This window comes from Phaseolus vulgaris, chromosome 11, assembly GCF_051622355.1.
Source record: "Phaseolus vulgaris cultivar YP4 chromosome 11, ASM5162235v1, whole genome shotgun sequence".
Taxonomy (NCBI): Eukaryota; Viridiplantae; Streptophyta; class Magnoliopsida; order Fabales; family Fabaceae; genus Phaseolus; species Phaseolus vulgaris.
In genome coordinates, this window is record NC_143508.1 from 40,484,204 (window position 1) to 40,500,337 (window position 16,134).

General features: G+C 37.6%; 1 protein-coding gene across 1 annotated transcript; it reads left to right on the plus strand.

Moving 5' to 3' along the window:
* The first annotated feature begins 3,798 nt into the window (after positions 1 to 3,798).
* LOC137806843 (uncharacterized) lies at positions 3,799 to 4,785 on the plus strand. The gene has a single exon (XM_068607177.2). The coding sequence runs from the start codon at positions 3,799 to 3,801 to the stop codon at positions 4,783 to 4,785; it is 987 nt and encodes a 328-aa protein (XP_068463278.2).
* Positions 4,786 to 16,134: the final 11,349 nt, after the last annotated feature.

The following is a 16,134-nucleotide window of genomic DNA, read 5'->3' on the forward strand; positions in this document are numbered from 1 at the left end:
CGAGCCTCATACCCCTAATGGCCGCCCAACGCGCTGTCTCGGTATATGCACCGATCAGCGATCGGCAAGGAAGCTTCCTTGGGAGCGCATCGAAGAAGGAGAGAATCTCCACCTCCTCGCCCTCCGTCGGCCTCGGCCAAGACTTAAACTCCGTCGGCTTGGAAGTCCAATACAGGGGAAACCGAGACCGACCTGCCTGGTCAAAGAAAAAGGCCGTCGCCTCGGGCCGAATGACAACCTTGACGAACCTCTCTTTAAACCTCTTGTACGAGACCGCGAAAGGGTCGAACAAAACACTCCCTGGCCGACCGGCCAAAGATAGCCAAGAAGCAAGGCGACCGGGATGAGAGCCATATTAGCAAAGAAAAGAAGAAGGGGTTGGGCGAAGCCGCATAACGTCACACAACAAGCGAAATGCCTGAAGGGACGCCCATGTATTTGGGTGTACTTGGGTAGGGGCCACGTTGAGCGCCCGAAGGACGCCCATTGTAAACTTATCAAAGGGGAGAGACACGCGAAGGTCGGAGAAGAAGCAAGCATACATATAGAAAAAAGGAGGACCGTTACCAGCCCGATCCAGACACATCCGCTCGGTCGGCCCACACGGCAAGATCCTGAAGTAGTCTGGATCCCTGGAATCGTCAGAACCCTCGCCCGCTTTCAACACCGGGTACCTGGCCAAAAACTTGGCCACAGACTTCTCGGTGCCATAAGTGGACGAGAACTCAACAACCCTAGGATCCACCCAACTAAAATCCGCGAGTGGGACAGCTGTCGGGGGTGAGCCCGACCGGTCACCAGCGCTAGCAGGGGGAGAGCCCGGCCGGGCAACTACGATAGTAAGAGGGGAATCCGATCGGTCAACGGCGTTAACCGGGTCGTCCCCCCTAACCACCTCTACCATGGGTGACCCCTCGTCCATCCCAACCGATAAAGAATCGGTGGCAGATGAAGAGGTTGACAAAGAAGAGGTTGACGTAGGAGTTGACAAAGAGGAAGAAAGCCCAAGGACACGAGAGGGGCAACCGGAAGAGGGGGAAGAATGGCCGGACGTCCCTGACGTTGGCCGAGACACGGTTGACATCACTACTAACCTTGGAAAAACGAGGTGAAGCTTTGCCGAAAGACCGAACGGTCACTCGGTTCTCAGAGAGTGGGCGAGGGAAGGCTCCACTATCAGACAAACTCACTCAGAAAATGCAAGGTCTCGACACTGTTGGAGACCCCTATTTATAGGGCCCATGGGCCTCGGAATTCGAAGCGTCGAATCAATCTCAACCGTTAGATCTCTTAGATCCAACGGTTCACAATACTTCCCGCCCAGAAAACCCCTCATTAATGCCAATCACATCACGTCACCAAAGGTCATGTCACGCCGCCCAGATCACGTCACACCTCGAGAAACGAAACAACCGCACGCCCTAGGAAGACCGGCCGAGTCCCATTATTGAAGACTCATCGGACATAACTCACGCGTCTGCCCTTGAGCCTGGGGGGCAAGTGTACCGGTACGGGGGAGAGATCGGGACCCACCCGGCTGCCCGATGCCGTGTCAGCCCGACCGAGACCATGAGAACCTGGCCGAAACCTTTTAAGACTTGGCCGAACGGCCGGAGCAGAAACCTTTGAAGACTTGGCCGAACGGCCGGAGCAGAAACCTTTGAAGACTTGTGCCGAGAGGCCGAAGCCTTTGAAGACTTGTGCCGAGAGGCCGAAGCCTTTGAAGACTTATGCTGAGAGGCCGAGGCCTTAGAAGGCTTGGCCGAAACCGCCAAAGACCACAGGGATTTGGCCGATGGCTGACCCGCACCGTGGGAATTTGGCCGATGGCCGAACCCCATTACAACTAACGCTCAGACCGAGATCAGTGAAGCTAATCCATCATCAAGAATTAGGTAATGCAACCCTAAGCGGTATCCACCTCGATAAACGGGCCCAACAAGGTAGGCCCACTAGAATAATATAAATAGCACGCATTTCAAGGAGTAAGGTATGTCATTATTACTGTTCACCTACCTGAGAGCTAACCACCCGCTTTACTGACTTGAGCGTCGGAGTGCCTTCGCAGGTACCCCCACCATCCGGTGTTCACCCGACGACCGAGTCCCGAGTGCCGAAAGATAAGCAGAAGGAAGAGAAGGATCCCAGTTCATCACTCAACCACCTGCCCGACCGAAGGAAGGAGAAGAAGACTTCAACAGTTCTCTAGGTCCCATCTCCCTAGCAGGAACAGGTTGTGTTCCATGGTATTTTGTGTCTCATAATTTTAAATAGAGTTTGATAGAAGTATGACTTTATGATGTAGGCTTCCTGATTAGCGATATTTGTAGGTGATTATTTCGGATGATTATTTCGGTTTATATATACTTATAATTAGAATTAATACTTTTATGTTGGAATCTTAATATGAAATTTTAAATTTAAAAGGAATTGAAGTAATTTGGATTTAATTGATAGGAGATTTTGTAGAAATTGAAATTATATATGGACAAAATATTGAATTTTATTTGGATATGAGATTTAACAAAAATGTTTCAAAATGGTTTTGATTTTGAATTGAAAATGATAGAGTGGTATGTGGGAGTGAAAAATGAAAAGTTTTGTAATTCAAATTTTTAAATAATCTTTTCTAATATAAATTGTCTAGTGAATTAGAGAATTAGAGACAAATAAAAAGAGGAAATTTTGGAGAATTTTATTGAAAAAATTTCCTCCAATAAAAAAAGTGCTAAAAATTACTTATAGATAAAAAAAAAATCTCTGACAGATTTAAACAAATAACTTTGTTATATATAATTCCAATTTATTACAAAAATATCAGAATACTTCTTATATATTGTGTTGATGTTTATTATATGATTAGACATGTAGTATTTTAAGGATTAGAGTAAAATATTCTATGAATTTTATGATTTGGTAATTTCTAGTAATAGTTAGGTTGTAAAATTTTGTATTAATTGGATTTAGTTGAAATGGATGGATGTGAGTAATGGACTATCAAGTATTAGAGTCCTTAATTAAATGAGACATCCAAAATTTAGTTGTACTTGTAGGCTAAAATCGAGAGGTTTAGGCCGAGAACAACATTAAGTAAACAAGGGGGGATAAGGTTAAAACCGAGAGTGAAAAAGATATACATTAAAGAATAAAATAAAATATAAGTACTACTATAAAAATAAAACCCAATTAAGTTTAAAACCTACAGGAGGGGTGTGTAAATAATAAAAAGGTGTAAAGAGAAAGTCCAACAGAAAAGGGGAAAAGCCCATTAAGGAAACCCTATAAATAGAAGTCCAGAGTAAGAAAAAGGTAAGAGTGATTTTATCTGATGAATATTAAACCTTTTCTGACTTTGGCATCGGAGCAACTTGCAGGTACCCCCCACCTGTCGTGAGGAGAAGCCGAGAGCACCAGCCGATAGGAGAAGCCGAGAGCACCAGCCGAGAGGAGAAGCCGAGAGCACCAGCCGAGAGGAGAAGCCAAGAGTTCCTGTCGAGGAGAGAAATCAAGTATCCAGCCCAAGATAGTATCCAGCCCAAGATTGAAGGATTAGTCTTGTTAACCTATTTCGAGTGTTCTTGGTCCCTGCTGTAAGAACATTTTGGCGCCCACCGTGGGGCCGAGGGTCAATTGAGAAGGGTTAAAGACAAGATGAGTCAAGGAGGAGAACAAGGTGGAGATCGGGAAGACAATGTTAACATGCCAATGGCAATGTTGGTCAAATTACAAAAAGAATTCGAGATGTTAAAAAAGAATAATGAAGAAGAATTGTGTATGTTGAGAGCCGAAAATGCACACATGAGGAGAAAGTTACAAGAGGAATCGGTGTTGAATTCATCTTTCGAAACTGTTCAACCTGGGATACAAGTGAATGAAAGGCTATATCACAACGAAAGTTCCCAAACCAAAAGAAGATGGCTTGAAAACTCTGGGGTTTGTGCAGGGACATCTTCTAGAAAACATCTGTTTTATGATGTTATAAATGATACTCCGTTGCCTGACAATTGGAAGAACTTGACCATTGACAAATATGATGGGAGTATGGACCCTGATGAACATATTGCAATATATACTACTCAAATCAGCTTGTATACATGGAATGATGCTGTTATGTGCAGAGTATTTCCTACAACTCTGAAAGGGGCAGCATTGAGCTGGTTTACACGCCTCCCACCTTTGAGTATAGATTGTTTTGATACATTGATAGAAAAGTTCGGCGCTCAATTTGCAACTAGTCGTCCTCATCATTTAACGTCAATCGCCTTAGTGAACATAAGACAAGAGAAAGGAGAGTCTTTAAGAATGTTCATGGAACGTTTTGGAAAGGTTGCTTTGGGAATCCGAAATCTTAGCCCAGAGGTTACCATGCATCATATGATAACGACATTAAAACCGGGACCATTTGCCGATAGTCTTTGTAAGAAACCTGCGATCAATTTGGATGAACTAAGGCAACGAGCATCAAAATTTATGCAAATGGAAGAATTAAGGGAGTTTCGAAACCAAGTAAGGGTTGATGGAGGTGAGAAGAGGGTGATAGAAAGAGAACACCCACCTGTTGCAAGAAGAGCCCGAGAAGAGTTCAGAAGTCGAAAGTTCCAACAATACACACCTCTAAATACAAACAGAGCAAGAATTTTACAGGAAGCCATGGCAGCCGAAATAATACCATCACCAAGAAAAGCAAGAACACCAGAAAGGGCAGACCGCACCAAACATTGTGAATATCATAAAAATCATGGTCATCATACAGAAGAATGTATTGGGTTGAAAGACAGAATATAAGAGTTGATTCATGCCGGGCAGTTAAAACGTTTTGTTCAAAGGGGAAACGCAAGAGCATGGTTGAGCCCTGAGAGAGATGTGAGAGGGCGAGAGCTGGGTGAAAGAAAGGTTGAAAGGTTTGAAAGGAGAGAAAATAAACGAGTGGAAAAAAGAGATGATAGAAGGATTGGAAGGCCAGATGAAAGAGGAGATAGAATCTATCAAAGCACCCAGTCAGTAAGACGAAGCAGAGAGCGAAGTTTGGGAAGGCCGGTTAGGGGGTTTATAAATACGATCTCAAGGGGTTTTTCTGGGAAGGAATCCTCATCTGCACGAAAGCAACATTGAAGAAATATCAGGGCTGTTAATCATGTTTTTAAAAGAAGAACTTTACCACCAATGCTTTTCACAGACGAAGACTTTCAAGAAATTGATCCAGATCATGATGATCCTATGGTGATCACGGTTGAAATAGCCGAATATGCTGTCATGAAGACCCTGGTTGATCAAGGGAGTTCGGTTGATATCTTGTTCTGGGATACGTTTAAAAGGTTGCATTTGAGAGAAGAAGACATAGTGCCTTTCCAAGAGCAAATCATTGGCTTTTCGGGTGAAAGAGTTAACACAAAAGGATATGTTGATTTGGTAACAACATTTGGAAGAGGTAGCAAAATTAGAAAAATTAAAATCCGATATCTGGTGGTGGATGCATCCACTTCATACAATGTGTTGCTAGGACGATCTTCCTTAAATAAGTTAGGAGCAATTGTGTCAACACCGCACTTGGCCATGAAATTCCCAACAGAAAAAGGAGAGATAGCGACAGTTTATGTCAATCAAAGAGATGCTCGGGAGTGTTATGCGGCAGGTCTAAAAATGAATTTGAAGATGGATAGAGATGCTGAAAAAATAGTAGCCATGGTGGACTTGGATCCCAGATTGAATGAGGAAAGGCTGGAGCCGAAAGAAGAAACAACAGCAGTAGTGTTAGGCCAAGACGACAGACAGTGCACTTATATAAGTGGAAGTATGCCTGATGAATTGCTTAGCAAACTCATCACACTGTTGCGTAGCAATAAGGATTTATTTGCCTGGCAGCCGTTTGATATTCCTGGAATTGATCCAGAGGTAATGTGTCACAAATTATCTGTTTGCCGGGAAGCAAAGCCGGTATCTCAAAAACGAAGAAAGTTAGGAGAAGAACGACGAAAGGCAGCAATTGAAGAAACTCAAAAATTAATACAAGCTGGTTTTATCCGAGAAGCTAAGTATACTACGTGGTTGTCTAATGTGGTACTCGTCAAAAAACCAAATGGACAATGGAGAATGTGTACAGATTACACCGATTTGAACAAAGCCTGCCCAAAAGACACATATCCATTGCCTAACATGGACCGACTAGTTGATGGGGCATCTGGCCAAGAGATGATGAGTTTTCTTTATGCTTATTCGGGGTATAATCAAATACAGATGTATGCACCTGATATCCTGAAAACAGCTTTCACCACTGATGTTGCAAATTATTGTTATAAAGTCATGCCTTTCGGCTTGAAGAATGCTGGAGCAACATACCAAAGATTGATGGACAAAGTGTTTAAAGAACAGATTGGAAAAAACCTAGAAGTGTACGTTGATGACATGGTCGTTAAATCAAGTGAGATACAGAAACACCTGGAAGATCTTGAAGAAGTGTTTGCTCAAATAAGAAAGTACAATATTCGTCTTAATCCAGAAAAATGCGTTTTCGGCGTCAGAGGAGGAAAAATTTTGGGATTCATGTTGACAAACAGAGGAATCGAAGCCAATCCTGATAAATGTGAGGCAATCATGCAGATGGGAAGACCGAAAAACCTAAAAGAAGTACAAAGGCTAGTAGGAAAGCTGAATTCATTATCAAGATTTCTGCCAATATTGGCTGAGAAAACCAAACCGATTATAAACTTGTTGAAAAAATCTGAAAACTTTGTGTGGAGTGAACAATGTGAGCAAGCTTTATCTCAAATAAAAAGCATGGTGGTTGAACCTCCAATCTTAGTAAAACCTGTACCCAATCAACCCATCATAGTCTACTTAGCCACTTCAAATGAAGCAATAGGAGCTGCTTTAATCCAAGAAAACCCAGAGCAGAAACCGATATATTTTGTGAGTAGAACCCTACAAAATGCCGAAACCAGATATCCCAAAGTTGAGAGAATTGCCTTAACATTAGTGTATGCTGCAAGACGCCTTCAACCATACTTTCAGAATCATCAGATAATTGTGAGGACAGATTTTCCAATATCTAAAATTTTAAAAAAACCAGAGCTTGCAGGTCGAATGGTGACATGGTCAATGGAGCTTTCGGAGTATGGAATCAAATACGAACCAAGAGGACCAATTAAAGCCCAATCTCTTGCAGATTTTATCATTCAGATGCCAACATCAGCACAACAGGACCAGTGGACTTTGTATGTAGATGGCGCGTCAAGCAAAAGAGGAAGCGGAGCAGGAATAGTACTTGAAGGACCAGATAATTTCCAAGTAGAGATGGCGCTAAGATTCGAGTTCAAAACATCCAACAACCAGGCCGAATATGAAGCTCTTGTTGCAGGATTGTTATTAGCCAGAGACATAGGAGTGGAAAATGTCATTTGCAAAACTGATTCACAGCTATCGGTGGGACAAGTGCACGGGAGTATCAGGTAAAAGACCCTTTGTTAATGAAATATTATCATAAAGTCTTAAATATTATGCAATGTTTTAACAAAGCCGAGATGAAATATATTCCAAGAGAATTAAATATGAAAGCAGATTCATTGTCTAAGTTAGCAAGCCAACAAAGGCAAGTGCAACACAATTCAGTCATACAACAAACCCTCAGTCATCCGACAGTTAGTCTGGACGAATGCTTCAATATTATAACATCCAAAGATGACTGGATAAAAACATACATCGAAATCATAAAGACCCAGGAGCAAGGTGTTGAGCCGGATGCCAAAACAGCAAAGAAAGTCGCTAGTTTCATTCTAATCGGTGATGAGCTATATAAAAGGGGATATTCCATGCCCCTGTTAAAATGTTTGACCAAAGAACAAGCAGAAATGTGGTCAAAGAACTTCATGAAGGAATTTGTGGACTGCATTGCGGAGCTAGAACAATGGCAACAAAGGTTTGCAGAGCTGGTTATTATTGGCCAACAATCCGAGAGGATTGTGAAGTTTATGTCAAAACATGTAGAAAATGCCAAGAGTTTGGGAGCTTAAATCATATCCCAGCGCAGGAGTTGCAAGAAATTATATCTCCATGGCCATTTGCAAAATGGGGAATTGATATACTTGGCCCATTCCCACTTGGACGAGGCCAAACAAAATTCAAGATAGTAGTTGTAGACTACTTTACAAAATGGATAGAAGCAGAGGCATTGACAAAGATAACGGCACAACAAGTCCAAACGTTTGTATGGAAAAATATAATATGTCGATTCGGAATCCCACATACTATTGTAAGTGACAATGGCCGACAGTTCATTGAAAAAAAACTTATGGAATTTTATGCAGATTTGGGAATCAAGCCCACAACCACTTCAGTTGAACATCCGCAAATGAATGGACAGGCCGAAGCCGCAAACAAGGTTATTCTTGGACAATTAAAAAAGAGGTTGGGGACTGCTAAAGGATTATGGCCAGAGAAATTACCGGAGATCTTATGGGCATATCGTTGCACACCGCAAACATCAACTGGAGAAACACCGTTCAATCTCACTTACGGAACAGATGCAATGTTACCAGTAGAAGTTAATGAACCCACATTAAGAAGACAAATGGAAGACTGGAATATCAACAATGAGTGTTTGAGAACCGATCTTGATCTTATTGAAGAACTTAGAGAAAAAGCAAAAATAAAGGAGACTGCAGTAAAACGAAGAGCAATGAAGAGATTTAATGCAAAAGTAAAATTTAGGGCTTTTAAAGAAGGTGATCTGGTATGGAGAATGCAAACTGATGCTCGAAAGGATCCACGACATGGAAAGTTGGCATCCAATTGGGAAGGTCCTTTTAGGGTGTGCTAGAAAACTTACAAAATGGAGCTTATAGATCAGAAACTTTGGAAGAGAAAGTGATACCGAGAACCTGGAATGCAAGTCATCTAAAATTTTATTTTAGTTAAAATAGATGTAAAAAGAAGACTATGTAATTATTTATCATATAATGAAGAAGAATTCTCAAGAAACAATCCATCTTGTTATCTTCCATTATGTACATATTCATTCTTCGTTTCTCGGCCTTGGATGCTTTCACTTCAGGTGAAATCCCACCCGAGAATAGATTTACACAATTTCTTTGGGCTTGGATGCTTTCAGGTGAAATCCCACCCGAGAATAGATTTACACAATTTCTTTGGGCTTGGATGCTTTCATTTCAGGTGAAATCCCACCCGAGAATAGATTTACACAATTTCTTTGGGTTTGGATGCTTTCATTTCAGGTGAAATCCCACCCGAGAGTTGATTTACATAACTTTTTTGGGCTTGGATGCTTTCACTTCAGGTGAAATCCCTCCTGAACAAACATAAATATACTTCTCATTTTTGAAAGCCTTCAAATCAGATGAAATCCCTGCCGTCAGAATCTTCCTTTAAAACTGTCAATCTTAAACGTTTTATTTCACACGGAAACTGAAAGATCAGAATTAAAAGATACATGATCTTTACACCTTCACAAAACGCCAGGTCTAAAGCAGTAACTTTACAATTCGAAAAACCGAAAGCTACTCATCCAAAATACATTGCTAAACCGACAATTGCATATTACAATCAATCATGTATCAATTATGAATCAACCTTAATAAATTAAAGGTTTCTGATTAATAACTTTATACTTCACAATTTAAAAGATAAAAAATGCTTGTTCGATAAAACCGAAAGCAAATAATCCAATACGATAAAACCGAAAGCAAATAATCCAATGCGATAATCACGGGGTAATATACTTTTTTAAATCCCAACCGAAAGAACCCGGTAACAATCTTATTAACAAATGAATGTTTTAAATTTAAAATAAATAACCCAAAGGGTCAATATTGGGTTAAACACCGAAAGGCCTTTAATGTTAAATGATTATAATCCGAAATATCACGCTTAAAAAACCGAAAGGTCCAGGTTACAACATAGTCAATATCTTCATGCTCTAACTGAATGTCATGTTTAAACTAATATTTATGATCATTAAAACCGAGAGGTGAGCTCAAACAATTCAGACATTTTTAACGCTTTCAACATAAAGAAAACCGAAAACTAACAAGTCTCACAACGATTATAACCGAAAGAAAATTTTAACCAGACAACATAATATAAAGGATAAAATTATGATGATAACCACAAAAGCTTAAACATTTATATTAACAAAGTTCCCAAAAAGGAATTACATCACGAATGCAAATATCCAACAAACCCAGCATTCCAAAACAATTGTACTTCTCAGCAAGTAACCGAGAGGTAACTGACAAACTATAAAACTTAAAACCCTATACCTAATTTTCGATATTAATATCTTCAGCATCATTATCCGAAATTTCATTAGCAGGAACTAGCTCACCATTAAAAAAGTCCTTCTTAACATCAAAATTACCTTCATCAATAGGAATCTTATAAAAGTATTTTGCTTGTTGAAGAGCCTTCTCAAAGCCAAGTTTGTGTTGTTCAAATATAAAACTTTCGGCTTCAAAAACATTAGTCCTTAGCTGATTAATCTCCTCATCCATGAGTTTGATGGTGTTCTTGTCGGATTCATTCGTAGAAGATAGCGCTGATACCTTCTCGGTCAAAAGTTGATTCTCTTTGAACAATTGAACATTCTCTGCGCTAGATTTCAGATTTTCATTCTTCAAATCAGAAATTTCTTTTCCAAGACCTTCATTCTCGACTTCTTGTTCCTTTTTCTGTTTTTTCATCTTTTCTAACTCTAAAGATAAAGAGTTCATCCTTTCCTTATACTCAGCAAGATCATTCTTCAATTTTTCAAATTCAGATAACGACACGTAGTTCCCATTCTTCTCTTTCATCATTTTTCCAATCAAAAGATTTCTACTTGACAATTCAATAACAGAATCCGCTAATGAAGCAGCATCCATATTTTTCAGCATATTGTAAGATGATTCACTAAAAGATGTTTGAACAAACTTTGCATACTTAGTCATAGCACTAAAAATCGTCTCAGGAAGAGGTTCAGATGAAACATTTTCACTATGGCGATGGCGCCGAGAAGACGAATGTGACCTCTTGCTACTCCTATCTCGTTTCTTCGATTTCTTCGAAGGACCAGCAACATCGACATTACTTGTCGGTTCCACCACGTCAACATTAGCAACAAGTTCCACAGTTTCTACTTCCACAACAGGATTTACCACATTCTCACGTCGGGGAGTTACATCTTTGTTCAGCAATTTCGAAAAGTAAGATCGAGCTTTCGGATTAGTGCTTGCAATCAGAGCTGAAAATCAATAAAAAATTTAGCAAAGTTAAAAAACTCATCCTAAAAAGCAAGAAAATGCGGAACAACCACGTACCAGTAAGATCTTCTCGAGGATGTGATGAAGTATACAACTGTAGCAAGGCACGAGTGGGAACTTGGTACGAGAAACGACTAAAAACTTCAATAACATGACGATCGGCCACACCCATCGAATGGAAAGATATTGAGTTAAACTTCACAGGATCTTTCGTCCAATACAGAGGAAATTTTGGAGAATTTCCATTAAAGAAGTATTCTCTTCCTATTGGCTCTATTAGAATTTTGAAAAAACTTCCCTTAAAATCCTTATACGACAACTTAAAAGGCTTAAGAAAACACACGTTGGATTTGCTAATAAGGGATAGCCACCCCGGCCGTTTACCAGGCCGAGAACTATAATAGTATAGAAACGCAGAGGGACTAGGAGAAAGTGACAATAATTTACACAAAATATTGAATGCTTGCATCGCAGCCCAACCATTAGGATGAAGCTGAGTAGGAGCAACATTAAGAAAATTAAGAACGCCCATTTGAAAATTGTTCAAAGGCAATCGAATATGCAGATCTCTGAAAAAGCAAGCATAAAAATAAAAAAATTCATAGCTATCACCTTCTCGGCCATGACACACATTATCAACATCTCCAACACGCCGAAATGAAATGATATCATTTTCAATATCAGAATAGTAAATTTGATAACGGGAAAGAAAACTCCGAAGTTCGTTAGCAGAACGATACTTCGAGAAATACTCTCGGACTTTAGGATTAACCCATTGATAATTGGGACAAAGGTTTTTCTGAGGCACGATAAATTCAAATTCTTGAGGAATATCAATAGCAGGAGCTCCACTTGAATCATTCATACAAGATGGAGTAGCAAATGAAGATTTCGACTCAGGAGGAACTTCTTCTCGAACCACTCGGCCAGTTGATTCACCACCCGCGCTTGAAAATTCATCAGTAGCAGAAGAACTTGAAAGAGACATTACCTTCGCAAGAATTGAACGAAGATTGACAATACGCTTCCTTCTCAACAGCAGCAAAGCTCAAACAATCATAAAAAACCCAATGGCAAACCTATTTATAGCCCAGAGAAAACCCTAGAATTTCAAACGTTATAAACAATGTGGCACCATTCAAAAATATGTCATCTAACAGTCAAAATGGCAAGTTCCTGTCAAGTCATGTAAACTGAGCAAAATAAAGCGCAGAAACCAAAGCGTTCCATATCAAATCAAATCAAATGTCAAAATTATTATATTATATTAAGACACAAATATTTGTTTAAACTTAAAATAAAATATTTCTGTCTCGGGGGCTAGTGTACTGGTAGGCTAAAACCGAGAGGTTTAGGCCGAGAACAACATTAAGTAAACAAGGGGGGATAAGGTTAAAACAGAGAGGTTTAAACCAAGAGTGAAAAAGATATACATTAAAGAATAAAATAAAATATAAGTACTACTATAAAAATAAAACCCAATTAAGTTTAAAACCTACAGGAGGGGTGTGTAAATAATAAAAAGGTGTAAAGAGAAAGTCCAACAGAAAAGGGGAAAAACCCATTAAGGAAACCCTATAAATAGAAGTCCAGAGTAAGAAAAAGGTAAGAGTGATTTTATCTGATGAATATTAAACATTTTCTGACTTTGGCATCCGAGCGACTTGCAGGTACCCCCCACCTGTCGTGAGGAGAAGCCGAGAGCACCAGCCGAGAGCACCAGCCGAGAGCACCAGCTGAGAGCACCAGCCGATAGGAGAAGCCGAGAGCACCAGCCGAGAGGAGAAGCCGAGAGCACCAGCCGAGAGGAGAAGCCAAGAGTTCCTGTCGAGGAGAGAAATCAAGTATCCAACCTAAGATAGTATCTAGCCCAAGATAGTATCCAGCCCAAGATTGAAGGATTAGTCTTGTTAACCTATTTCGAGTGTTCTTGGTCCCTGCTGTAAGAACATTAGTAAAATTTGAATAAAAATATTGGAGGTGAAAAAGGGATTAGGATTCTTAATTTGTTATTTTTAATACGGGTGGATATGTTGCATTTGATTATCAATGAGGAGAAAAGAAAAAATGTGACACTTAAATAATTATATTTTGTATTGATTTAATTAAGTTTGAAGTCTTTGATTTTTAATAGAGTTTCTATTATTTTTTTTTATTTATTAATAAAAAATGGTATATTTTTCAATTGAGTATTTGTCCTTTAACATTTTTTTGTTAACTAAGTGATGTAATTATTATCTTGGTTTGTTACCCGACTTAGTTATCTCCATATATTATTTTATATTAATATTAAATGATGTAATTTTTTGGTTAACATAATATATGACTTTTACTATTATATGAGGGTAAACAAAAATGAAAAGAAAAACTAAACGAAAATCTAAATATAGTTTTGAGAGATTGCAAAATAAGCATGAGATTGATTAGCAAAATAAGCATGAGATTGATTAGCAGAAAAAAAGGAAGTTGAAGTTGTGCCCGAAGATAATGAAGGACATTCCATAACCAGGTTTATTTGTGGCACATCTAATAATATGTAGTTTTTATTGTTTTGGTTCAAAATTATAAGAAATAACTTATTTGGATGAGATTGAAAAGAATCTGAAAACGAAAACGTGTGGGATGAAAATCAACAAAAACAAAGAGGAAAACAAAACGAAAACCTAAATATAGTGTTAAGAGACTATGGAACAAATGTAGGGTTGGAGTTGCACAGGAAGGTAGCAGAGGATAAAAAAACGGTAGTATAGGATAAAAAAACTTGCAACAAACTTTGTATTTGGTCATAACCCTTATTCTATCGTTAATGTTCTCGTAGTCTCCTAACACCATTTTTAGATTTTTTTTGCAAACCTTTTCGTTTCTATTGATCCTCATCCAAAAATAAAATATTATGTTAACCACAAAATTACATAATTTAATATTAACAAAAATAATATGAAGAGACAACTAAGTAAGGTGACATGACAAAATAACAACTACATCACCAATTAACAAAAAAGTTATATAAATAAAAACCTCAATTAAAAAATATATAATTTTCTAGTAATCAATATACTAAGAAAATTTAATAGAAACTCAATTGAATATACTCAAATTTATTATGGATTTAAAATTTAATAAGTATTTTTTATATTTCTTGTTTTAAGTATATATATATATATATATATATATTTTGCTTATATTTTGTTTAGATTAAAATGATAACAAATGAGAAATTTGATAAGAACTTAGTTATTTTAAAAAAAAACAGTTCTTTATCTACATGTCATTCCATTAATCTCCAATGAAATAACGAAAATAATAACATGTTCTTAGTATAATAACCATGGAAAGAGACAATATGCCATGTTTAGGTTTATATTTCAGTTTTTTATATTGCTTTTATTAAATATATTGAAAAAAATTCTTCCTTTGATTTTTTTTATCAAAATAAAAAATATAACAATGAAAAAGTATGTTTCTCATTATATCAGTCTTTTTTTTACATATTAACATGCAATAATAATAGACTTAAAGTAGTTGTTTTTTTAACAAAATAAGAAACAACCAAAACTAAAATTATAAAAAAAATAAAAATTAGAGAATAAATTAAGTGTAAACTTTAATATAAAATGAAGAGAAATTGATGATGTTATATCTTTTTGAAAATGTATTCATCTTGAGTAGTGAAAAGGATAAGTTTAACACCTCAAAAATACGTCTAACTATTACAATACAACTCCTACATATTTATATACAAGCTTAGAGTTTCCAAAACATTCCTAATACATGATTAAAACTTACAGAAATACAAATATTTACAATATAAAGTTGAAAAAAACATCTTAAAGCCCTTTAGAATCCCCGACACCTGTATGATCATCTGCTCGTGTACATAGTACAGTCATCGCAGTTCACAACATAATAAGAAAAGCAAGGGTAAGCTAGTGAAAATAAAATTTTATAATATACATAATTCAATCAAAAGATCAAAACAAATGACATGGATCAATTTCTTAATTATTCAATTTTCTTCAAATTCTAATTTAAAACAATCACATAAATCCCACATGGATATACACATCTAACATATTGAACAAAACATAATAACAACTGACATCTTCCAGAAGACCCGTATTAAGTAAGTCCTACCACAGACTAACACCTGATCTAATACTCAAGACTTAGATTACCAGCGTGCAAGAGAAATGATCAAGGTAAGTTCAATACAACCCAAGTCGTGCATCTCATATGTCATAGTGTGCATTAACTCCCATATCAGTTTCTCACCACTTGATATCTTAGTCTATGTGACTTTGATCATTAGTGAAGTTCGAAGATCTTTGTTACCACATAGGCATCAATACTTAATACACAAACAAACATCAGTCCATACATTATCCCAAATGTATAACTTCAATTTCATACAATTTTCATCATATGGTATTATTCAAAACGTGATCCACAACATTCAAAAAGTCCATTTAACATAAAAAAAAAACACTTAAATATTGAACCATCAAAATCTAATATTTCTACAAGTTTTAAATAATATATAAACAAACAACACAATATATAAACAAAAATCCCTGCAAGAGAAATTGAATATTGGGACCACGTCCCTTTCAAATTCAGATCTTCTAGCTTAGGGTACTATTGAAAGTTAAAGTTGCTTATGTTACCTTAATTGCTTGCTTTACAAGCAACCTCTAAAATTTTATCCTCTCAGTTTGGATAAGCTTCAAGATATAAGGGCCTAATGCAAGTTATCCAAACAGAACAAAAATTCAATATATCGTAGAATAAGTTAAGAGGATTAATTTTCTCAACTAATCCACCAAGATTGATGACTAAATCCTAAGAAAAACAGAGAATTAAAGATCTTTAGAGCAAAAATGAACTT

Coding starts and splice junctions, on each gene's coding strand:
- LOC137806843 (XM_068607177.2), top strand. CDS start 3,799: ATGAGGAGAAAGTTACAAGAGGAATCGGTGTTGAATTCATCTTTCGAA.